Raw genomic sequence first — 27,069 nt, forward strand, 5'->3', positions numbered from 1 at the left:
TAAATGAAAATGATTCGATAGTCGACGTAGCTGCTCCGGCAGCGAATTCGAGCAGCGGGTGCGGAAACTACGTTGATTCGCGTCCAGAAATTTATTTAAAAACACAATTTGCATGTATTTATCACGCTTGGCATTATTTTAAAGAATGCTACGTTAAATTTCGTGTCCGAAGTTTGTATTATAAGTGTGTTTGGAACATGAAAACACAGAGGTTAGATGTTACACATCTCTGGCGAGTACTGAAAAACTTGCTCACATATTTTTTTTTTACCTCAATATTACCAATAACAGCTGGTTACAAATCATTCAAAGATCCTTGTAATTTCACTGGTTGCTTTCGTTAATTTACTGTAAATATGTTCACTTTTTTTTAATGCGTGAGTCCACAAGTATAAACATGATTCATTGACGAAACATTCAAAACTTCGGAAAGGTAGAGTCTCACATATCGAATAGTTAATAAGTACAAGCTGTGTGACATAAGCCACCGTGGAAAACCTAAGTTTTTGCTTTTAGATAGAATTCAAAGAAATACTAGCCTACCTATTGCAGCCGTTACCATAGAGCTACTTACAGAAAATTTTATATAGTTTTTCATTTTATGAACCATAGACCCTAAACCCATGTCAACTCAAAAGTATATCATTATATATATGTCTTTATATATACATAAATTTTGTGGACACTATATCTGTCGCAATTTTTCTCAAATCACTTACAAACTGATACATAAAATCTAGTAGTGAAAAATCTCTGGTGAGTTCATTAATGAGCAATATCCAAACAAATGAGTAGAAATGTGGAAGGCATTTTTGAAAAACAAAACAAAAAATGCTGTAACTCTCAAACTAAGAAAAATATCACATCCGTTTGAACGTATTATAACTAGTAAGAATAATACCAAAATCGTTTGTCTAATTAAGTTTTCGATACGACCAACCATGACTGCAAGGGGTGGAAAAAAAAAAAACAAGGATTGGAATACAAAAAAAAATTAATGCCCTTAGTAACGACACAAAATAATCCGTTCAGATTGTTTGTAAATATCATAATTTTTATCTAAAACTTTTGTCTGAAATAATATAATAAGATGAGCCATTGCTGCAAGGGGTTGAAAAAAACAAGGGAAGAATTAAAAAAATTCACAATTTCCAATCTATATACACTGTAAAATCCTTTATTGTAAAACCTTTAATTATTATTAACAACTTTTGCTGAAATAATTTTTATACGATCTACAATGAATGACTGAAAGGGGTGGAATAAACAGGGGTTGTATGACAAAAAATTCATAATTATTTTATTAGACTCAGTATGAGATCCGTTCAAAATGTTTGTAAATCTTATAATTTGTATCTTAAACTTTAATTTGAAACAATTTTTGATAAAACAAACCATTATTGCAAGGGGTTGAAAAATCCTGGCGTTGGAAATAGAAATTAAATAAAGCTTCATAACCATGTACACTACCAAATCCATTCTTAGTTTTGTTTAACTTTCTAAATATAGACTAAAACTATTTTTAAAATAATTATTTTCATCCAACTAACCGTTACTGCAAAGGGTGGAATTAACAAGATTTGGAAGTAAAGAAAAATCATTAATTTTTTTAACTGATTTACTATCAATTACGTTATATTTTATTGTATAAATACTAACCATATCTAAAACTTATTTGAAACAATTTTCGATAAAACGAATTATTACCTTAAAAACAGTGGTTGAGATTTAAAAAATTTTAAATGTTTTAGTATCAAATTCATTCGAATTTATTTTTAATTAACTTAATATTATCATAAACCTTGGTGCAGCGCAAAATTTTATATTACCATGTTATTAGTGCAAGGAATTGAAAATAGTGTTTGAAGATAAAAACAATTATAAACATAATTACCTTATTTGGCATAGAATATGAAATTCGTTCTAAGTTACCTATTCAATGGTGGATACATTGAGTTAAAATTAGTCTTAATATTTTTGCTGCGTGAAAAATGAGCAAATATTTAATCGATCTTTTTATAATATTTTATGAAGATAAATATGTTCCATACATTACGTTGTTAAAATTTTCCAGAAATTTATAGAAGTTAAAAAAAAATTCTAGAAGAAATAGGTACTTCGAAATTTACCTACGTCTTTAAGCTGTTTCTTTCAAAAAACTCATTAACTGACCATTTAGCTTAAATAAAAGATTAAAATGTACAGCTTAAAGTATGTCAGCCATTTTCCTTCAACCTTCCAAATATTTCCAGCTATCCTTACACAATCGCTGATTCAGCCTTTCGTGAAAGGAGGATTCGCTCAAGTCCTTGCATGCATCCTTGTGATCCTTTAGAGGGCTGGAGCGCTCCTTTAATATTGAAGGAAAGAAAAAAAATTCCCGTACTTTTATAAAAGATTTCTTTGGAAACCAATTGCCAAGAAATAGTTTATAACACTAAAAGATGGATATTGTAATTTTGTACACACCACATGGCTATGGTTATTTTTGTGTACGTGAAATACGGTTTTTTCGAGAAGATACTAAGCATTTCTTGCTGAAATTGGCGCATATTTTTAATTTTAATTTATGTTTCATTCAATCATAAATTAGTTTGCAGACCATGGAAGAAAAAACGTAATTTCAATATTTGGACTTAATTGGTTTTATTATGCTCATTAATGTGCGCAGTTGATAATGGCAATTTTTTCAAGAAACAGTTTACAAATAACTTTAACTATTAGAGGTACTAGGACAACACAAAGCAATAATTACCGGGTAAGAATCCAAACTCTGTATTTCTACGTACACTAGTGATGTTGTTTTTTTTTCATGTAAATGTACGAATTTACAAATATCTATAATTTTACATGAATATTTCTGTTCAATTTACAAAAACAAAGTGTGTATGGTACTCAGTATACGTACTTTTTGATTTATTTAGTACTGTCAAATGATCGACTAAAACTTGTTATTTGAAAATTTCCTTCAAATACAGAGTGAAAGAAATGTAAATTTAAAAAAATACATCTGAAGAAAAAAAAATTGGTACACGAAATGTTTTAACGTCGAAATAATTGGGTTTGGTATTTGAGTTTTTCACTAAAAACTGCCTTTAGATTACATGTTCATTGTGTCAAGGTTGCATCGGTGAAGGACACGTCTTTATCATTCAGAAACACAGGCGTTCGGACTGCGTGTACGCGTCATGGACCATCCCCGACGTATAGATAATCTCGGATTTTCATTTCTTCGCCAAATTTCAAAAGTAAGTGTTCTAACTACGCTCTTTTTTAAAAAAAAAAAATTTTGTTGGCAAAGTATGAGATTTGTACAAACGAAACTTTTCGTTGATGAAATATGATCTAATGATGATCGAACGATTTACGTAGGTATAGAAAATCTCAGATATTCATATGCCGATTTTCCAGAGTTTTTTAAAACATGTTTATTTAGCAAATTATGATACTTGATCAAACGAAACCTTTTTGTTGATCAAATCTGATCCAACGATAATATAACGAATAGCATGAAAAACGTTTTGGTGTTCAACATTAAGGGGTGTCAACTACGCCCCGGTTCCCCGACGCCGTTTAACGTCTACACGGTCAGTGTCCGCCTCGCTCTGCTGGTCACCCTTGAGGAGGGGGGGGAGGGGGGAAGTTATCTTGTCCTAGCGGGGACAAATGGGGGGCTGGTCCTCAGGCCCACAGGTTCGTCCGGGCCGCCGAGATAGGAAGCCGGCGGTCAAAAAAAAAAAAAAAAGGAAAATAATAAAAGATTAAGAACAGTCTCTCCGTTCGAGCGGTAGCGAAGGGTAAAAATGGACGCGAGGCCCGATTACCGCGTATCGGGTGGCACACATGAAGCGGCGCGCAACACTTTGAGGCATCGCCCCTGGAAGCTGCCCCATCCATCTGGCGCTGTTCCCTCGCTACCGGGGCGCGCACGCCCCATGCTAATGCGAGGCATACCGCCGCGGCACTCGGGCGTACAGGGCGATCCTCTGAGAAGTCAGCCGCCGCGGCACGGCTCGTTCCTTGCGTCGTCCGGACCAAGAGACGTCACGTGAACGTGAATCCTTTTTCCAAAGTTGACGGAGTAGTTCGACAATTTTCATAAAAATCCGTTTGCAAGAAATTTTTTATTAACGCGATTTTTAAAATGTTTTAAATATCGCTGGCGAAACCAAACCAACTTCTCATTTTTGTTACGATAACCTAGACGTTCGGAAACTAACCAGAACGAATTTTTTTCGAGTATTTTATTTATAAAATACACCCTACCACACCTAACACATGGCATCAGTACCTTTTACGAACACACACACATACATACACATATATTATATAATTGCGGAGACATACGGTGCAGCGTCATATAGAAATAAAACAATGTGATACATCGTTTTTTAAGCTTGTTACACGAATTTATGATGCTTAAAGGTAAACATTTTTTTATTTGCCTCTGAGGGCGGTATTCGGGCAAGATAGACAGTAATCCTTGTTGGGATACGACCGTAACCCAACTCGCAGGCCGTATTCCAGAACGTGTCCAATCCGAATCCCTGCAAGATAACAAGTAGGTAGCCGTTTTGATAAAACGGTTCCCTCTGCGAGGCTAGAAACCGGTTCCAACGCATTCTAGAGGTCTTTTGGCATCCATCGATACATTCTTCGGGGAAAATCCTAGAGATAGCAGCACTGCCGTACAAAAAAGGAACCGCCTAAATACACAATGCAGACACTGCTGTACGCTCCATGCTGAGGTAATAGGAGTAGTTTGGTTACCCTTGCTCCGTAGTGAATTAAAACATTCAAAATGTTTTTTTTTAAATGAAAATAGCATTACATTTATACACAATATAACTTACTTGAAAATAAGACGTTTATTGAACCTGCTGTAAAGTTACTGAAATGCTTTTTTTAGGTGATATTAGCTAAGCGACAATATATACCTATATTGCTCAAAATATATACATTAGTATATTTTAAAAAAAATTAGTGTTCATAATGCAGTAAAATAAAATTGTTAAAAAGTTCAGCTTCTGCCTGGTTTTGAACTAAGTAGTTTCCACCCTTGCTCTGTTTTCTGTATTGTGTACTTTACAACTTTGCTAAGGAGAAACAACAAGATAAGGAGAGACACTACGAGAATTCTTATATCCTCAAGTACTTTTTAAGTTGCGATTATTCAGTAAAGTGTACAAAATGTATTCCAGGATATTTTCGGTATCACAAAGTTTCATTTGGCACATGAACACGCTTGGCACGTCCCCCGATGTTCACGTAAGCAAATATATACGAGTTAATGGCAACAGACGCGGATCCGCCATCTGGATGAACGAAACCGCCGAAAAAGTGAACCCTGCTCATGCACTGCAGTTAGGGAGCAGATTTGCAAAGGATTAGACACCAAAAACCGTTCCCTAAAACTAAGCGAATGAAAGTTGCCTACCTAAGGGTTTGGGTCACTTGGAATACGGCTAGAATACATACACGTGTAGAATATTCAAAACCTAGACCCTTTTTTTTTGTGTGTCTTGGAATAACGGCCTGAATGTATGTTTGTTGTGTTCGCCATTTTGCTAAATTTTTCGAGCTTTTCTGCGAATATTTTGCTCCAAAATATAACTTTAAGGAATAAGCTTTGTGAGTGGATATAACCTCTTGGATAATCCTGTGTATGTATATACTTGCCCCGGGCACAACTGGGAATGGGAAGGGGAAGTTATTGAATAGTCAGCTCAGTTCTTCCCCCCCCCCCCTTACAAACTCATAATCTGAATTAACACACTTTGGTTTTTCACTTTGAATTTACCAAGAAAACTGTTTACAAACTATCCAGGGGTCGTCGGAAATTTTCGAATATCGTAAATTCAGCGGGACTAAGATTACCTCCTTTCACACGAACTTAGCAAAATCCTACTGAAGCATTAAAAAAAAATTCCAGAAATACTTGTCGAGTCCGTAGCGAAAGCACTCTTCTTCCTTCGTACCACGTGCTTTCTAAAAAGATCCACTTATTTTTTGGAGCCACGGAGAAATCTTAGTTTTTATAATCCCTTACTTCGTTGGAAAGACCCTAAATCGACAGTAGTTTCTAATAGTGTCGTTAAACGCAGGACAAGTTTTCACATTAAATTTTTTTGTCTGTTTGCGTCTTGGTCAAAGATTATATTCTGTGTCGTCATATCAGGGGGCAATGCATACACATATACTCTTACAGTTCCATTTTAGAATTAATTAATAATGAAAATCTGTAATTAGGATTAAAGTTCCTTATCTTCTCATGAGTTTTGATGTAACACGTGACAATAATTTTAACTGATTGGCCTCTGAAGGTTTTATTTTGTGTAGAGGAATAGGTGTTCTCAAAAGCATAAAAGTTGAAAGAGTAGAGAGATGAACGCTGCTGAGAAACAACAAGGCTACAAACTTTGTTCGGGTGAAGTCTATTTTTAATGACTGTTTCGCGTTCATGGGCGTTCGTAAACACGCCCATGTTTACTGTTTACGTAATTTCTTTTTACTAACGCGAATTAAGTGAATCATTAGAACACGACTTAAAAGTTGAATTGAATTGATACGCTTTATACCTGAGAACTCGTATATTTTGGGTGAGTAAAATGTTTTGCTCAAAACCAAAAATGACTTATCAATAAACATATTTAATCTAAGTTACTGGCCATTACATTTTGGTAGTCATTTTTTTTTAAAAATTTATGTGACACTGATATCTTTCTACTCTCTCAGTATCGTTTGGATGTGATAGAACTCAAAACCCTATCAATTTTATTTTATGGTAATAATTTTCATTTAATATAAATAATATAAATAAGCCCATCACTGACTCACGGAGTTTGTAACGCTGTATGAATTATGTTTTCATGCGCTTACAGTGTAACAGTTTCATTGCTTTTTGCTAACCTGTTCCTCCTAGCATTGCTGCCGAGTCCGTGGCGCAAAGATAATATGCATAGCGTCATATTTTGACGAGACCGATAGTTTCAGCATTTTTCAGTGATAAAGCAGCAAGCCGGGGCTTAGTTTGCCACGTTTTGGCCGCGTTACATCTGTTTAATATAATTAAAGTTGTCGACTTTCCTTGTTGCGAAATTTACATAATTTTGTATTTAAATTGATGTTTCATTTTATTTTAAACCACGAAAAAGATAATCAAATATTCAATACTTGGACCTTATTTTGTTTTATTATGGTTATTAATTTGCGCAGTTCGTGCCGGGAAGTTATTCAGGGAACGGTTTACATATAACTTTAACTATTGGAGGTGCTGGGACAACACAAACCATAAATTCCTGGGTAGGAATCCGAACCCAGTATTACTGCGAACTCATTTTGCAGATTAAATTTACAAATTTAAGAAATATGTGTAAATATTTGTTTCATTTACAAAAAAATTACAGTGTATATTTTTCTACTCATTTTATCACTCGATTACGAACAGAAATATACGTCTCGCCTGAACCTTGCGTGATTCGTTGATAAAACAAGTTTTTTTTTGTTGTTGTTAAGCGGTCAGGACACGCGTAGGTAGGTACCTGATGGGGCCGAGATTTTCGGATCGGCTCCCCGGTCGGTTAGGAGACGATTTTTAAAAGTCGCATAAATTTATTTCCTCCGGGTTCTGGGCGGAAGGCAAAGATAAACCATTACGGAATCATCCTGCATCGTAAATCCTTGGGCGCGCCGCGGTTTTCATCACCTACGGGTCAAGATGCTCCGATACGGGCCGGGACTACACCTAAGCTGCTGTGCGTCCCAGCTGACCTGATCACTTTCAAGATTGTTGAGAGAGTCTCTCGAAAATGCAGTCGGTAATGCTTCAAAAAAAGTGATGACCAACCGGATCCTGTCCGCGACGTCATTTCCCACGGCCCGCGAGAAGAACCTTCCAAAAAAACAAATAGGAACAGGGCCTCCATAAAAGAATGTACCCGTTTCAATGGTATATTATAACAGTTTAATTGAGACCTTTTGCAACAATTCACACATCAAATTTAAGGGTAAACTAACCTAGCCTTTTTTGACGTGACAACGTCTAATAAATCGATGAACGCCGGCTGCACGCACGAAAATGGATGACTCATTGTCCCTTTACGCACATTGTCCCGTTTGGCTTTGACCCTTTACGCTTTGTCCCGTTACGCTCATTGTACGTTTCCGCCGCATCTATCTCTCTTTCACTCGATTTGACTTTTTCGAGGCACATTAAACTTTAAATACTCCCATTCGTTTCCTACTTTTCCTATCATCGTCCTATCCTTAACGGAATAACACAGATTGGAAGAAGTTAAATAGCAAACATGTATAAAAGTTATAGTTAAAATAATCTCTTCGTTAAAGTAATAAACATATTTGAATTAATGAGTGCAAATAAAAGTAAATGTATCAATTAAATTGTAGATTTCATTTCACTCCTTCTTTATATCCATACAAAATGGTGATAATTCAATAAAAATGATTCAATTTTATTCATAAAACTAAGCAATCATTTCATCAATGTTTTGTTATGGCGTTGTCACGTTTAAACTATCGTCCGTAAACCGACTTTACAGACACACAATTTTTTTTACAAATGTTTAGTTATAAAGGCACACATCCAACCTAAAGCCAAATATTTCCCGCGCCTTAGTAGGCCTATACACGTCCAGAGTAATGGAAGCAATAGCCTCTTCAATTTCGTGTCCCAACTCCGGGAAAATCATCAAGTAGCGGCGGAACGTAGGCACTTTCTTTCGTAAAACCCCAAAAGGAGAATAATCGCATGGCGTTATGTCAAGTTAACGTGGAGACCAGCGAAATCTTGGGGAAAGAACAATTGTTTCGCACTGAAAGCGAGAAAACATTAAAGAAATATTCGCGCATGCGCTTATCTAAAACAGTTTGAGTTACTCATTAATTGTGATCTTGAACTAACACGCTACAATGCTTGCAGTTTATACTATTAAATTTTGTATCTGGGACATTATTTAATGGCCATACTGTATTATTATATAAACTGTCGTGTATTTGCTACCTATTTTTTTCGCATATCTCTACTTGGGAGACATAAGACACTATTGTTCACTTTTGGGCAACATACACTTTTCATACAACACTAAGATCCGCGATGTATAAAAAATTCACGTATTTTGGGTAGAAAATAGTTGAGTAAATAAGTAAGGTACTATTTAAAATTCTTTCATCTGTTCTCATGAATAATAGCCTTTATGTGACATTGTGTTTTATGCCTGAGAGGTACATATATGTAGAATAATTTGTTAGCAGATACTTATACGAAGCTATGATAGTCTCGCAGAAATATTAAAATTTAATCTTTATATTTTTGTAGTACTTATATTATTTCATGGCACTTCTATGTTCGTAATAATACTAATTTTAAGAGGATTATTTCTTGTTTCATTATCAAATTTACGTATGTATTGTATTTACTAATGAACAGAATAATGTGGCATGAATAATTGTTGTGAGAAATGTATTAATTAATTTATGTTTTCTGGCCCACGGATTAGTTTCCAAAAACTCTAAATAAGTTAAGTTGGCCGTCACCACTTTGAAATATGTAACTACTCGTTCTGTTCTAAACTCGCTCTGTTTAGTTTAATATTAAATATCATAGCTTTCCTATATGTTAACAAAACATTTTCAACACTTCACAAAATTCTTTAGTTTTTCTAGTAGTTATTCCTTTATCAAGATTCTGACGTGAAATTTAAATGTACACGTGCAGTTCTAATGCATGTAATTTCTAAATTCACAATGGTTAATATTAAAGATACATAAAATTTATAAAAAAAAAATTTTGGAACTAACCTACCAATTCTTTTTTATCTAGACTCTATGTATGGGTGTATGTTAATATACATAGCTATAGGTATGTGTATGTCAGTTGTTTTGCAATGTGATATTATTGTTTGTTTATGCATAGTGTCAGCCAGTTTACGTCCATCTACTTATGGCTAGCACTTAAAATCGTAAATAAATCTCGAAAAAGTAATGTGCATACTTTTTGACAGTAAAAAGTTTGGATTAGCTGCAACGCACTATATAGACACTAAAATACATAAATAAATCAAAATAAAATTAAGTAATTTAAAGCATATGCAACAACGCGCACACAGCACTGGAAAAAAATATTTATCAAGGAAAAAATAATATGCAACAACGCGCACACAGCACTGGAAAAAAAAAATATTAAGGAAAAAATAATTTATTATTTTGATTAAGACAATTTTTTTTATCATCACAGAACTATTTGTCTGTGACAAAAAAAATGTTTTTGTCTCTAATAAACAGTGTTGGAATCACTGTAAAATTAAGATCCCACCCTTAGTTTTATAAACTATTTAATTATATTTTGTCACATTTAAAGTACTTTGTGTAAATTATTATAATTTAACTATATAACCATAAAAATTATCATGACGGTGTAGACATTGTTTTTCAATCAAAAACAACAATTAAAAAAGTTTCAAAGAATTAAATTTTTGTTTAGGTTAATAAATTGGGCAACTATAAAAGCAACTGTATTTAACAACATTACTGGCTTCACCACGTCACAAAAAAAACTCATATTTTTTATGGCTTTCCTTGCAATTACTGTGTTTTGCATTCTTTGTTGCTTGTTTATACGGAAATCCTCTATTTACCTACCAAAGAAGAAATTTACAAGTTCCACGCTAAGGCGTTTTTTATTTTAACTTGTTCCGTAAGTTTAATTTCTCCTTTGTAATTTGTATATTTATTTGTTTTGCGTGGTTATTATTCTTAATATTACTCAATTTTAGGATGGGTAAATAAACCAAGACTTTTTTCCGAACACCTATTGTGAGTTTAAATTACCTTCTGTGATAATTAAAACCACGGGTTGAAATCATCTGGTAATGCGACCACTGAACATGTATAGAAATAGACGAATTTCGTAAATATTTTTGAAATTTTTAATTACATAAAATTTTACGATCGCATACTCTATAGGTTTTATGTTTATTTTATGGTTCAATTGAATAAATTGCAACACAGTTAAAATTGAAAAGTTTTCCTGTATAATGTGTTCGAAAAACTATAGTTAAAAAAATTCTTGCAAGTTTCATCGTACAAATAAAAAGGTTTTACCTGTACAAAAAATAATTTATTAAATTGTCTATTATAGTAATTATAATTAAAACGAGTCACCAGAAATTCACAAAAATGTTCAGTTCCATCAATTTATAAAAATACATATATAGTGCCTAACAAAAGTTTAAGACCACAGACTTAATAAAGAAAACCTATTTGTGTAAATTATTTAATTATCATTTCTTGAATATTTTGTGAATAGTGCAGATCATGATACATCTATAGGCTATACCAAAAAAAAACATTGCAGTTGCAATACGACATTTAGTTTTCTAGATAATTTTTTTTCATTTTTACACGCTTTATATTAGCTTCACCTGTATGTTTGTTTGTATGTTTGTATGTTTGTTTGTATGTTTGTAACCGACTCATTTGGGAGCGATTTTGACCCGCTTTAAAGGGCCAGATTTCATTGAAACTTTGTAGATTTATCGAGGACCGATGACAATACACTAATTTGATAAGATTGTTCCATTAATCAATTTGCAAAATAAGATTTTTGTCAATTTATATAATTGGTAAAATGAAACAAGGACATATATGTAAAGAAAACCATTTCGCTCATGTGCGAACTCTTTTTTTCTTTCAGTTTGTCTTTGGCGCGATATAAACAAAGCCTACTAAATATTGTGACATTTAATTAAATGAAAAGTGAGAGTGGGTTATTATTATTGTGAATAATATATACTTTCTCGAAGAGAATATAATCTATATTTGTAAAAATATGAAGAAAAGAAACCTGAAATAAGGGCTTTAAATGTTTCTTTCGTTAAATAGAGAAACAAAATTACGCCTTTGTTTCATTTTACCAATTAACCTAGAGTGAAACATTATTATAAAACAACATTTTATGCAAATATTTCACAAAACATGGAAAAATTGAGGTTTGATTTTGCTGTGAAACCAAAAGCAGATGGGAAATCAAACACCATATGCATAACCTCAATAGCTACACCTGATGGGCAGATTTTTGAAATTCCACTCGAACACCAACCTGCAAATCTACACCAAGCAGTTACAAATACTCCAAACTATGCCAAGGTCAGTAACTCATTAAATAAAAGACATCAAACATGGAAAATATGGATAAGTTTGACAGATGATATATCAAAAACATATTTGGATAGAGAGCAAAACTTGCAGTTTAAGGATTTTTACCTGGAAGAAATTGAGGAAATAATTTTTAAAATAAGCTTAACACAATAATGAATGAAAAATACTAGTATTATTGTGAAAAAAGCGTGGGGCACTTTGTATCGAGCGCCCGATGGTAGAGCAGTCGACATGTCACCGGAAGGCTCTGGGTTCGAATCCCAGTCCGGTCTATCCGAATTTTTCTCACATTGTGTACACTCTCATTGAGCAGGTCCTTTCCTCATCCTTTCTCAATCCTTATGCTTCCCAAAATTCCTGTTACGTAAATGTGGAACGCTTCACGTAATAATTAATCCGTAACTCACATCATTTCCTGCTTCACAGCATTAATTTCGTACAGTATGTAAGACTGGTCGATATCACTTGTTCGTCAATAACCTTATACCATAAGTCTCACTGTATATATTGATAACCTTAAAATTTTTGAATGGCTTCTAAAATCGAGATTTGACTATCAATACAGCTCTACACATTAATTATTTGTAAAATAATTACAGTTACTTATAGTTATCACAGAATTAATAGTAGATTAGAACAAATACGGTAACAGTTTAAAAAAATTAAACAAAACAAAACTAAAAAGTAAAAAATAAATTAGAGTTTTAAAAAACTAAAAAACACGCTTTTATATAAAATCCAACTAAAAAAATAGAAAATAAATTTTAATAAATTTAATTTAAAAATAGTGTAAAATAAAAAATGTATTTTATTTAAAGAAAAAGCGTGGGGTGCTTTTTAAGTTGATATCAAAATAATAATCCTTCTACTCATATCTGTCAGTAAAATAATTATAACTTATGACACCATGAACCCCACGGTTTTTTAAATAAAATACATTTTTTTTTATTTTACACTATTTTTAAATTAAATTTATTAAAATTTATTTTCTATTTTTTAGTTGGATTTTATATAAAAGCGTGTTTTTTAGATTTTTTAAACTCTTATTTATTGATACTTATAAAACCAACATTTTTAAGTATCAAAAATGTTGTAACTACTAAACCATTTGGTTCATTTCAGTATGATTTTTTTTAGAGAATATTAAGATATGTAAAATCATTTTGAAAAAATAAAACATATTCATAAATTTTGTGTACATAAGAAAATTTTTTTTTTACTTTTTGAAAAATATACGGAAGAAGTGTATTTGCAGTTTTAAGTATAAATATAAATGTTGTAGAGTAAACTAGTGCGACTTTATGGGTCCCACTTTATAGCTTATTGTACAAGTTATTCATTGGTGCTCATACGGTCTCGCTAGCTCTATCGACAAAATTTATATTAACATTTAAACATGCAAATACACTTAATTTTTTTTTCTGCCCATAATTTTCAAAACATAAATTTAAAAAATTCTCATGAAAAAATTTGTTTAGCTTTTAATTTTTTCAAAATAATTTTACGCATCTTAAATTACTGAAAAAAAAATGAATAGGCCCTACTTAAATCAACCAAATGCTTTAGTATTTACGATATTTTTGATGCTTAAAAATGTGTTCTTATAATAAGTATCAAAAATTTAAAAAAAAAATCTAATGTTTCGCAATATTTTTTTTAATAGGTACCTATAGGTAGATGTTTCATGATCTACACTGTTCACAAAATATTAGTGAAATGAAAACTAAAAAAAATTTAAAACTTGGGTAATTTTATTTTAAATAATCCTGTGGTCTAAAACTTTTGTTAGGCACTGTAGTAGTACCATGCTTGACAGAGAATGTCAATTCTTTTAAAATTTTTGTAATTATGTGGTTTTTCTTGCTTTAGAAGCAAATCTCACACGCAAAAGAAGTTTTAAAAAGTTTGTTTTGGCCCATCTTGCTACGTAGGTTGGGAGTGGTGACCGAGTATAAAATAAAAATGAACGTCAAGATCTTTTCTGTAAATCGCTCTTGAAGATGGCTGCAACAAAGCGTGCCGAAACGTCTGGAAAACTATCAGTAATAGTCAGACGTTGCTTCAAACCAGAAGCCAGGCCGTATCTACACATACACTCTAGCCACGGAAGCCTGTGATCCAGATTTGAAGTCCTTCGTGACACGCACGTGACGAAGTAAACAAAGTGATTTAAAGGTAATCAGCGGCAAACACATAAGGCAGTAATAATTTTTGTTTTGTTTTACTTTCCTTCTAATAATCTCTTAAGCGACGCGTCACTCGAACGCAAGGCATAAATCAAACGTCAATTCATGTCTTCGGTCGAGAAGATAGCCGAGTTAAGCCTGTATCACGCGATGGAAGGTTTCATACAGACTCCTTTATAAGCTTCCAGCAAAACCGCTAGCCAAGCTTCCGTGTAAGGCGGTATTAATGTTTATATGGAAGAAACTTTTACACGTAGAAATAATTTTTAAGCATAAACGTTAATTTTTGTTAGTTGTACGGGCAGAAGAATGTTCACAGTATCGCAGTATTTTGCCGTCCGTCACGCTGATGTGATGCGAGCACCATTGCATTCTGCGCATCGAAGCGTGCGCAAGGGCCTTAAACAGCGCCCCGAGCAAGGAGATCCAAACGTAGAGGAGGCGTCAATGAGTAACCGGAGGGTAAAGGGCGAGCGGAGCTGTCGGCACTCCATCTTAATAAGATCTGAAGAGTGGGCACCGTCATGTCACAAGCATTCAGGGGTGTCATCCTTGCTGTTGGGAAGAGGGGAGGGGGATGTCTGTATTCTTTCTGTCTCCATCCCTCCCTACTTTAACCCCTCATCATCTCTATCTCTCACACACACACACATGACGGTCACGTGCTCTCCTGAAAGATGAAACGTACCAGCAGAGGTTCCACGTTCTGTTATGAAGAGCGTTGTTATAATGTGCAAGGCGGTAAGGAGATAGATGAATCCCTCCGAAATTAAAGTTATGAATTAGATAAAATATATTTTCAGTTAAGTTGCCTATTAAATTATATGATAAACTACACCGAACAATGCTATGTCTTGGAGACATTGAGGTATTATTCCATCGAGTGGGTATCTGTTCTGATGTTGAAGTCACTCTGGTTTGTTAGCTATTTATTATAAAAACTAAACGATACACTGAAAAAAAAATTGAATTTTTTTACAAGGATAATCTTAAGACACTCAGTGGCGAACTATATCATTTGTAAAATTGCAAGGCAGAACTTCTTAAAATAAATTGCAAATGGTACAAAGTTCTTCCTTGCAATTTTACAAAGTGATAGGTACATATCGTTGGCATCTGAGTTCCCAATGACTATCCTTGTTAAAGTATTTTTTTACTGTGTAGCTGCATAAAGAATAACAAATTTGTTTATTTTTTGAAAAGAATTTGCTGGATTTTAAAACACATCACGTGAATTTATCATTAAACTTTATCATAACAAAAAGTATGTATTGCTATCCAGATGGCAATAGGGGGAGGGGAGGTGGGTGGGGTTGAATTAAATCACTAACATGGTTAATATTGTGCATAACCTCTCCCTAATTTCTTACCTCCATGGTTGCAGGTCTGCAATGTATAACGCTTACTACGCTGCAATACGTATAATCCCTATTTGTGTTTCAGGTGCTTGTGTGCGCATGCTTAAACAATGTACATCAGTCTACGCAGTGCAATATGCAGCAGCTATTCAGACTAAACTTGTTCCAAAACTCATTTACATTAAGTAGACTATGAACATTTACACACACACACAAGCTAGCTTTTGTGAGTGTAATATATTTAATGTAATTATAAGCTCCTTCTTGGCTGTCAAACATTGTATTGGAATATCATTAAAATAGCATTATTATTTTTTTTAATTCTCCTGTAAAGTTCGTTATTTGTCACTTAGGCCTTTTTCATACATAGGTAGGTACATATATTACATTAATAAAAAGTGTGAACTACAGCATTAATTAACTTTCAGCATTGATCGATATTATTATTATTGTTATTATTATTATTACAATTGCAATGAAATTGCAGAAATTAAGAAAAGGAAAATAAGGTTTAAAAACCACAATTATTTCAGTGAAGTCATTTTATTGCATCAACAATTATTTTATTCGACTAAACACTGTTTATCTACACTGTTAAAAATTATAGTAAATTTACTGCTTATCAGCGAGTAATTTATCTTAAATAATTGAAGAGTAGTTCGTAATTTTAGATAACTGGATATTAGTAGAAACTACGTTTAGTATCAACTTCTGAATGAAGTTTTTTTTTTTTTTGTAAAAACAGGATAAACGCACACGCGGAAGAAATAAGTGTAATTTTGCAATAATTTTTATCAGTTCTTTTTAATGATTTTGAAATGAAATTTCTTTGCTGAAGGGGCTACAGTTTTAGAGCGTTAGGAAAATTCCGATAGCATGAGGGGAATAATTAGGTACGTGGTAGGGGAACCAGTAGAGGAGAAGAGTGCGTAAGTGGCGACGCCACTCCAACGCATTCACTAGCGGTCGAATGGGAAGACGGCAAAAAAAAAAGGGGGGGAATAGGTACGTAGCGTAGTACGCTATAACGGAATTCTCGTAACGCTGCTTTTGTTTGTCTAATCCTCAGTTTTCGTAACGTCTAACGATTGATGCTACCATATTTCTTTTATTTTATTTAATTAGCGGGGAAAAGGGGTATTAATTTGTGCCATTTACTTTATAGGAATCATTCATTTTTATGTGAATAGTGAGATTAAAAATGTATAAAAAAACATATAGGCTTACTTAAGAGTTTAAGCTTATAAGTGTAATTTATTTTCGGTATGTGAACACTGTGATTTGAAATGTAAAAAAAAAATTACAGATTTGTGAGCTAGACTTTATAAATGTAATTGATGTTCCATTGGAGTGTTTTTTTTTGTTCTTTCATTTTATTCATCTGGATATCGTGATTAAACATCATGCCTAAAAATAATAACTATGCAGAAGCTGATACGAGGTACGTATTATCAAAGACATCGTGTGAACAAACCGCCAAAAGAGGCGCCAAAAAGTGCCAGTGAACGTATGCGAGATTACAGGACGCAGAAAAGGGCCTTTTTTTAATTTGAGTTCATACCCGCATTCTTAATATTCCCAATTAATATATCTTGTTAAATAAATAATACTGATAATTTATCTCCATCAATACCTAATAATTAAGAAACTGTCACTTTTGTCGCGCGTGGACAACACGCGCACGATTATTTTCTTATATGCAGAGATTATTCTTGTGGGTTCATGTTAAAAGTAAGAGGAATTTTCAATAATTCGTAACGAGCGTTCTTCATAAATTTAAGGTTAAAATTTTAATATTGTAGAAGCTTAATGTTCCATCTTAAATACTTGTTCTGTTATTTGCAATAAACCAGTCGCTCAGCTTCAACTTCAAAGGCGTATACCAAGGGTTCCCAAAATTTTTCAGCTGGCGACCCGCCTTTCCTTATAGGAATACCGCCACGGTCTATCGGTCCATGGTGGAGTAAAAAACCTTATTTCTGTTGTATCCCTTCCTTTATGTATATTTAATTTACCATCAAATATTGCATATATATATATGTATATAGGCTATATATGTTGTTTTTTTAAATACCGATTGAACATTGATGAACAATTTATGTTCTGATTTGAAAATGGTTGACAAAATATAAGTACTTTGTAGCAAAACAGTTATTTATTTAACAATAAATATGTGTTTGCACATAATTCGATTTGTTTCGATCTTTCTTATCTTTTCCGATGGTTTATTCGATGGTTTCTGATAGTTTTAGGATCGAGTCGCGACCCACCGTTTGGGAACCGCTGGCGTATACTATTCTTGGTAATCACTTAAGACCATAAGTCTTTTCAAATGATTAATTTTTTTATCATCAACCTGCATCAGACGTTCGTCGGTCGAATTCAGACACATCCTGTATGACTAGCAAATCTGCGGGTTGGTGGATCTGACGAATGACCTCCAAGGCGTAGCGGAAAGAGTCGGCACGCGCGCGTGCAATGAACGCACTTGCGACATAAACAAACAAGCGCATTCAGAAAACGAGTTAAGAGATATTTACCAAGGCCACATTTCTTAAGAAGTTGCAAAAGAAACACGACTTTCACGTTTAATCCACAGCGTTAGCTAGGCACAAAATGTAGCGTTTGCTTACCTGAACAATTACAGAATACTATTGATGGTCGTGTATTTATTTATTTAATTATATCAACAAAAGCCCGAATTTAAGAGTTAAAAATAGCTCCGGTGTTTTAATTTCAAATGAAAATTGCAATACTAAGAAAAATCATAGTGACAAAGAACAGAGTAACAAGAACCATAATGACAATTGTGATGATAAAATACAGATAAGCAACGACTGATAGTTGTAAACAGGCTGTTCAGAGGTGACGAAACGAAGATATTTTAAACCTGATTATTTTATTGTGTAAGTTAATACGCAAAGGAATCACGACGCCAAAACTCTTATGGGGTGGGGTTTGTAAATGATTTAGCAATATTTAATTGCGAAGATAATAACGTACGATAACGTGTTTGCGTATTTTGTTTAAATTAAATGTTGTAACGAAGGCTTCGTTATAAATTATTTGATTGTTGCATATATTTTGATTTGTGGAATTTATTATTTTAATGGCATGTAGGCAATATCAATTTTTAACCTTAGCAATAGTTTTTGTAGGGCCTAGAAAAAATTAAAATATAAAATAAAATAATATTTTGCTATATTAACATAATATACAAACTTACAGTCTGCCATTTCATAGAAAATCCAATTTTTCACTAGTTTTTTTAATCCCAAACTTGACCTTTCTTAACTTATTTAATAAATTTAGTCCTTATAAATGCAAATCCAGCAAATATTCAACCCATTTAACCCTCCCCATCTTAACTCTCAATGGGCGAAATGTTCTGGAAATTCAAACTGGCACAAAGTTAGCTTTTCACCTTTTTTTTTGTATTTTCTCAACAATAAATTCAAAGAGAAAACTTTTTTCAGGTATTTTTTGTAGTATATATGGCTAAAAAAATTTTTTAACGCTAATAATTATTATTAGTAACAAAAACATAACGTTCAACAAAATTAAAGTTTTTTTAACAATCTTTACGAAAAATTTACTATCCGTTTACTTGATGCCCAAAATTTGAAGACAACAATCTATTTTTAAGAAAAAAATTAAAGAAAAAGTAATTTTAACCAATAAATTATAAATTCGAGCATTGTCACAAATATTGTTAAACCGAAAGTTATTTTTTTCCTTATTTAATAAGTTCCATTCAACGAACAACTGCGTATGCACGCAATTTTTCTCACAGGCAACAAAATGATTATATCATCAACAGAACATTTGGTCTGATTACAACTGAACTAAAATTTTTTGCCAATCACATACAGCACTAGTTTGTTGAACTGTATCATAGGTCATTATTGAAATTTCTGAACCAAAAATTTATGTTATTTAAAGTTATAGTTAATAACATTCGGTTTAAAAACTTTTGACAACCTATTATAGTACAAACTAATAGCTAAATCATTCACGATCGTAAAAATGCTCTTGAACTCTTCATAAAATTTTGTATAAGTATTTTAATTTAAAGTAGTTTAATCTCTCTAAAGTAGGTATTATGTTGTCTAGAAAAACTTTTATTTATAAATAAGGGTTTTTGGTTTAGGTACCTTCTAATTTTTGGGTTTTATTTTGTTTGTGTCATGTAGGTACAGTGTTATAAGTGGCCTAACCGCAAATTTAAGGACTTTACTACGAATAATGCACCGTTAATTATTCATAATTACATATTTTATATAGGCCCTACTATATAGGCTACTGTCTTTTATATATTCTATAATTACAATATACTTACTTGTTCATACTATAACTTAACTATTAAGTATGTTCGTAAATACTACGCCAGATACCGACTTCCTAGTTATGTGTTCGATTGTAAACACGGTAACTACACTGTAAAAAAAATATTTTGTAGTTTTATAAGGATCGTCCTTGGAAACTCAGTTACCAACGATATCACTTGTAAAACTGCAAGGTAGAGATTTCTACCATTGGAAATGTTGCAAAGCTCTGCCTAGCAGTTTACAAGTGATATCGTTAGCAAATGAGTTTCCAATAACTATCATTGTAAAGTAAAAAGTACAAAAAAATGTTTACAGTGAAACAGGCACGCGGGAGAAAGACTTATTTTTTTCTGTAGGTTGAACAATGATTTTAACATTTTTTTATCTCTCCAAATTGATGCTTGTGATTAAATATTACTTTTTTACTATTTGTCTTAGTAAATTTAAAGTGAAAAATGTTTAATTTTTAGTTATTAGCTAAGCTTCAGGGGTACTTTTGAACAAATATCCACTAAAATAGTTTTTCCGGTTATGTAGATTATGCAACAGTTTAAAACCTTAAAAAAAAAGTGTTATAATTATAAAGCTAATATTACATCTTTAATTAAAAATAAATTTCAAAATTTATTTTAGTCATACATATTTTTACTATTTTCTATCCAAATTTATTCAGATCTGTTCGTTAGAAAACAAAGGAAATGTTTTGTATCCTTGAAAATTTGAATTTTTGGTTTTTTCAATTTCAAAACAATAAAAAATCATTACAAATTAAGATTTTAATTTAGTAAGGTTACGCGTTTAGTAAAATTAGTTTTATAAATAGGGTAAGTAGGTTCTACAGCTTGAACAATCGAAAATTATTTTTATTTCGTATGAATGCACTACATAACTAAATGGAAACTTCTGTGTATGTGATTTAAATAGTGAAAGACAAATAAGCTACTGACAGATAAAATTTCTGCATTCTTTCATAGTCACAGCGGTAATTATTTTTTTTAAACTTACTTGGATATCTCAATACTTTTGACATTAGTTTCATATTACTTGAATCCTTGAATTTTTTTACTGAATTTGTTACTAACCTATCAGCTAAAAAATTACTTAAAGTGATATTACTTCAAGATATTCAAATTGCAAAAGAAGGCATGTTGAAACATTCAAAATATTTGAAAGATATTCAAATTGCAAAAGAAGGCATGTTGAATCATTCAAAATATTTGAAATAACTGGCTATAAAAATAGTTTTTTTTTTTTTTGCAAACAAGCTGTGTATTCAAACAAATATATAATAAATCTACTATCTACAAGATTAACTATTAAAAAAAATAATCTTAAAGTAAGCAAAATTTAACAGTGTCTGGTTGGGTGTATGTTTTTTTTTTGTCAGTAACAAATAGCTACTTATTTAGTATTAAAATATAATTTACTCCTATTTTGTAAATAATTTTAACTGAATTCAACTTTTCATTGAGACAGTACTAAATATGTACACAGTTTTTTTTAAAATCAAATAGCCTAAATAAAATATTTTTTACTGTGGATTTAAAGAGTAATGATAGTTCAAATCATTTTATACACATTTCCCACTATCCTCACAATGAATTAAAAATATGATAATTTTTGTCACATTTATTTTTGTATGAATTATAATTATTTGTGCAATCGCATAGCATGAAATTAAAATTAAAAATCAGTATTCTCCTCATTACGTATTTCATCATACAAGGTTGACGTTAGAATCTCTTTTAGCATACATTTTATTTTCCATGCGATACATTTTCTTTCAAGTTTTGGCGGAATATACAGGGCCTACATAAAATACTAACGTTCGAAACACTGTTTGCACCCAATTATACAAATGTTAAATCTAAAAGCAAAAAGCTCTTAAGTTATAAGTACTAAAATGATATCTAATCGAAATTGGCAATGCTGAAGTAAAGTTAAAAAAATGAAGGAGAAAGGCAGTTACAGATTACATAAGACAAACACTGGAAAGCCAATTCATTAGTCTATTTTTTCCTTCCAAATATAAACTAAAATTATACTTTAAAAGAATTTAAGACCCCGTAGACCTAAGTCTTAGACCATAGGTTTCTAAATTAAATTACATTTAGGGGGATTTAAGTAGTACAAGAAAATATAGCTAGACACATATTGCTGTGTCATTAAGAATTTTACCTTCCCTTAAGTTAATAATATTTACTTAAGACTTTATGGGGATTAGGTCTAAGTAAATAAAGCTGTTCATATTTGAATTAAAGGAGTTGATGTCTAACTTATATTTAAGTAACCGTAGATATTAGTTATGTGTTTAGGCCAGTACTTTAAAGGGCAACATGATAGGACCTTAACATAATGATATTCCTATCTCTGAAGTGCATTAAACATAACAGTAGTTAAAGAAATTGACGTAAAATTATTTCTACATTTCTAACGGCAAAAAATTTTAAAATGACAAACAAGTATAAGAATTTTTTTTTAATTTTCACACAGAAAAATTAGCGTTGTGTTTACAAACCCACCATAAATATGCCCTGTAATATTAAGTAAAGTGTTTCTTACAACGTATCGTAGGCCTAGCTTCAGACCATACTTTTTGAAGCTCTGTAGAGTACATAGCTTTAAAGTAGAGCCTTCATTCGAAGACTGAATACACAAATTATACTTAGTGGGCTTGGTCTCGGTACACAAAGAATGATTTACGAATGGTCTGATTATGACGTAACGGTCAGGTGATCTTGATTAACACATCATCGGTAGCAAAGGATCTAAGTTACTTACTGAGGAAAAAGGTTTGTTTGAAATAACACAATTCTGACCTGTTACCGTGCCAACTTTATGTTTTATAGATACTTAAATTAAAATGTCGTATGTGAACCTGTTTAAAATAGTTTTTACAACTAAACTGATTTTGTTTCGCAGACCTAAACTAGAGCTTAGCCAAAACAATTTAACAGCCTAAATTATTTCGCTTCTATTAGGTACCTATCTATTATGTCATGATTTTGCACAAATGATTTTAAATAAATTCACAATATAACAATAGTAAATAATTGTTTAAAAGTTATTAAATTAAAATGTCTTTATTTAATAGTTTTTAATAACTTAAATGTCAGTCCTAGCACGTACTGAAAATTACTTATAGTTTTCAATTATCTGTTCGTATGTCACGTTCTTTTTAAAACTTTATTTTTAGTGGATTATCCATTAAATCAATAAGAATTGATTTTTTTTACAAAACCATATAAAACTGTTTTTCTTTTTCTTTCAGGGTTTTGGGAAACTTTAAGAGGGAAGCTACATGTGAACGGGTTATCCACAACTGTATACCAGAGGATTTCACGATTTCAGTAGGCCTACATGACATATAAATTTGCTTTTAAATTCGTAAACAACCATAACTAAGTAATTATTTCGCAGAAAAAAAAAAGCTTTTATCAACAATAAAATGTGGTTGAGCCTGACATATTAGGAGTAAAATAATTTAGGATACTTACTACCGCATTAAGTTCTTCGGGCAAGCAATTGTGCGATTGCTAGAAAGGGCGAGAAAAAAAAAAACAGAATCTGTGATTCGGCTAGGAATATTTTCAAAATTCGTACTTTTACAAATGCTCGTTTGTAGAACTTTAGTTGTTGCAAAACGTTGCTGACAAACCGTGTACAATCCCACAGCAGCGTGCTGTGGAATACCTGCGGGCGTGTAGCCTACCTCACGCCAAGCCCGATCAGGCAAGTAGTGTTTCACTCGCGGTTCAGGATCAGCGCCGTCAGCGCGGCGGACGCCAGGCGACGTCGCGGGGAAATTGGAAACCACGAGGCGCCCCCGAGGAAGTTTCCCGCGGCAGGAGTTCGAACCCGGTGCCTTCGACACGCGCGGCGAAGCGCCTCCCTGACCACCGGGCCAAACTGCCGGGCGTTTCAGTATTGCCAACCTCCGTACAATGTATTTTTTTTTGTAAATGGAACAGAAATATTCATGTAAAATTACAGATGTTTGTAAATTTGTACATAATGAAAAACAACCGTATCGCTATAAAATAGTGTTCGCAAGTATGTTATACTGATGCTTTGTTGTTGTCCCAGTTCCGCCAATAGTTAAGATTATTTGCAAACCGTTTCCTGAATAGCTTTCCAGTATTAACTGAGCACATATACAAGCATAATAAAAAAAATATCTTTTTTTTGATTATTAGATCATCTATTCCGTGGTGTTTAAAAAAAATATGCTTGATGTAAAAACAATTATTATAAAATTATGCGCCCATTTTCATAATAAATACTTAATATTATCCGAAAAACATATTTCATAGACCATAGCCACATTTTGTATCTACATAGTTACAATATTTTTCTTGGCAACTGTTTTTCAAAGTTATATTTTGTAAAAGTACAGAAGGTTTTTTTTTGTTTTGTTTTTTTGTTTCTGCTTAGCTCAGTCGGCTTTTCGCAGTAGTCTATTTCCGAGCGAGGGGTCTGGGTTCGAGTCCCGGTTAAGGCGTGGGTGTATATTTGCATCGTATAATCCCTCGGAAACAATGAAATTGTAAAATATGAAATAATGTATCTTACAGCACAATCTGGCTTAGTCTATATGAAAAATTTCGAAACCAAGCAATGAAAAAAATTATACTTATTGTAACAGAGGAACTGTGACATAATTTGGTCAACAGACTGGTAATCATATAATTAAGTTGCAGCAAATAAAAAGTGTATTTTAACAACCTGACTCATTGCAAAATGGTTCTGCATTTAGAATTTATGGCTGTTAAAACTGGTTTGAAGTGAAACTTCTAATGCGACTTCCAACAAGGTTGCGTTAAACGTTTAACGCTACCATGGAGAAAACAAAGAAACAATATGAGTTCGCTAACAATCAATTTCTACCCCTTCCTATTTTCATTTCCACATTACGAAGTTTCACTTCTTCCGCGCGGAGGGACTCCACGCACTATTTTTTATTTTATTGTTCATTCACGCGTGTGTGTGAGCAATAAGGATCAAGCATGAACCGCCTGGTCATTTGCGGGACTTTTGGCAGATCGAAAATAACAATCGTAGGTAATGCATTTACGGGATACAGGTAATACTTCAATGACAACGACAAGAAGTGATATGTAGGTAATATAAAGAGGGGGGCGGGGCCTACCTGAGGAAGGGCGGTCCGAGTAGCGCGTGCAGTAGACCCAGGCCGGCCACAGCGGCGGGTCGGCCTTGTCGTCGGCGGCGCTGGACGTCGCGGACACGCTGCTGGAGGCGGGCGACGGCGGCGTGCCGGGCCGCTCCTCCTCCGGGGGCGGCGGGGGCGGCGGCGGCGGGACCACGGCGGCGGGACGGCGCAGCGCCGCCACCGCGCGCAGCCCGAACTCGGGCCGCAGGATGTCGGCCACGGAGAAGGACGACGTCGTCGGCGGCGGCGGCGCCTGCTGCTGCGGCGGCGGCGGGGGCGGCGAGCAGCACGCGCACGCGAGGGGCGGCGGCGGCGGCGGCGGGCAGCACGCGGTGCAGCATGGGGGCGGCGGGGTGGGGCGGCCTCGGGGCGGAGGTCTCTGGTTCGCCGTCGGCCCCGGGCTCGACGCGCCGCTGGGGCTGCTGCGGTCCGTCTCCAGCGCCATCCTGGCCGCCTCCGGGGCTGCCTGTCTGCCTCTCAGAAGCTCGCGAACACGCAGCCGACGATCTTCTTCATGACGACTTCACCCCGACAGACCGTCACCCCGGAGCCGCTACGCTAATGACCCCTCTTGCCTTGACGGGGTAAACAACGACATGCTACCACCCTTCCTCTTCGGCACGCGCCCGCTTTTGTTGGGAAGAACCCCTGTAGGTTATTAGGCCCGGCCGAGGAAGAGAGGCGGTAGGGTCACGCAAATAAGAGGTTCCGCTCAGAGTTTTGAAGCTGTCATTGTCTTGTGTGGCAACATGTCAGCGGGCCGCTGGATCAAGAAGTCAAACGGGCGGACAGGCACCTCGCGTCCGTCTTGTTTGGCCGGGGCGGGTCCTCCGCGACCAGGGGGAGGGGCTGAAGGGGAAGGGGGTGGGGCGGGAAATAATAGGCTCCTCCCCTCCTCTCCGCACTCTCGCACAATCGTCTCCCCCCCCCCCCCATTCACCACTACCACCTCCAAACAACGTCCTTGTCTCAACCGCAGAGGGAAAACACACCCTTAGATGGGGTTACCGAAGAAGATCGTTTCCTCAGATCGGACGGTCATTCCGCCTTAGATACTTAACAAATTTTTGTGCTAGTCTAAAGTTTATTTTGTTGCCCCAAAGTACTCGTCCCTCAGCGAGCGTCGAAGTTCGAGGGATTTTTTGCCGACGTCTTGTCTTCGACGTAGGCTCTCGTCTTCCCTGGGTCCTTCCGCCCCGGCCAGACGTCAGATGTCAACTGCTCAAGTTAAGTCACTTCCCCCCTCCCCCTTTTGGCCCCGCCCCACCCCTCCGACCCCTCTCCCACGACGAGCTGTCTCTCTTTCGTGAGTAGACCATCTCTCTCTCTCTCTACACGCTCTTGGAGAATCACCTCCACCAGAACGTGTCTATTTTCATCCCCCCCTCCCAACCAGCCCTTGTGCTCTCTTGCGAGCGAGAGCAGTCGCGGGCAACAACCACGCACGCCCCAGGGCCGTTTCCCCACCCTTAAGTAATTCCCCTCTCTCCCCTCACCAATCCCCCACTCTTCCTGTCAGATTCCAACCGTCACAGCTTATTTAGAGCGGAGCGCGCAGGCCCCGCCCACCAGCCAATGGAGAGCGGGCGGTCCCCTGAGAGGGCGTGGCCCATCCCTCCCTGCCATTTCCCCTCTCTCCGTCAATCGACCAACCGCGCAGTTGGGGCCGCGAGGGGGTTGAGCCACTTCTCCCCTCCCCTTTCCGACACTGGGCGGGGTCTCAGATTGAGCTGTTTGATAACCCGTTTTCCATAAAACCAAATCATGGCAAAACGGGGGGCGTTAGGGTTGTGGAAGGGGAGGTAGGGGTGGTATTCGTGTGTGAGGGGGAAGAAAAAGCATGCGCCCCCTTT

The 27,069-nt window shown here is 34.8% G+C and overlaps 1 protein-coding gene across 1 annotated transcript in view; it reads right to left on the reverse strand.

Annotated features, from left to right (window-relative positions):
- The window catches only part of LOC134528263 (homeobox protein engrailed-1-B-like), a 78,539-nt gene extending 52,878 nt beyond the window's left edge, over positions 1-25,661 (reverse strand). The window contains exons 1-2 of the mRNA XM_063361735.1: positions 25,515-25,661; positions 25,196-25,472 (exon numbers count right to left, since the gene is read on the reverse strand). Coding sequence (XP_063217805.1) covers positions 25,196-25,472; positions 25,515-25,661 — 424 coding nt within the window. The remainder of the gene's footprint in view (positions 1-25,195; positions 25,473-25,514) is intronic.
- Positions 25,662-27,069: the final 1,408 nt, after the last annotated feature.

Source organism: Bacillus rossius, chromosome 1 (assembly GCF_032445375.1).
Source record: "Bacillus rossius redtenbacheri isolate Brsri chromosome 1, Brsri_v3, whole genome shotgun sequence".
Lineage (NCBI taxonomy): Eukaryota > Metazoa > Arthropoda > Insecta > Phasmatodea > Bacillidae > Bacillus > Bacillus rossius.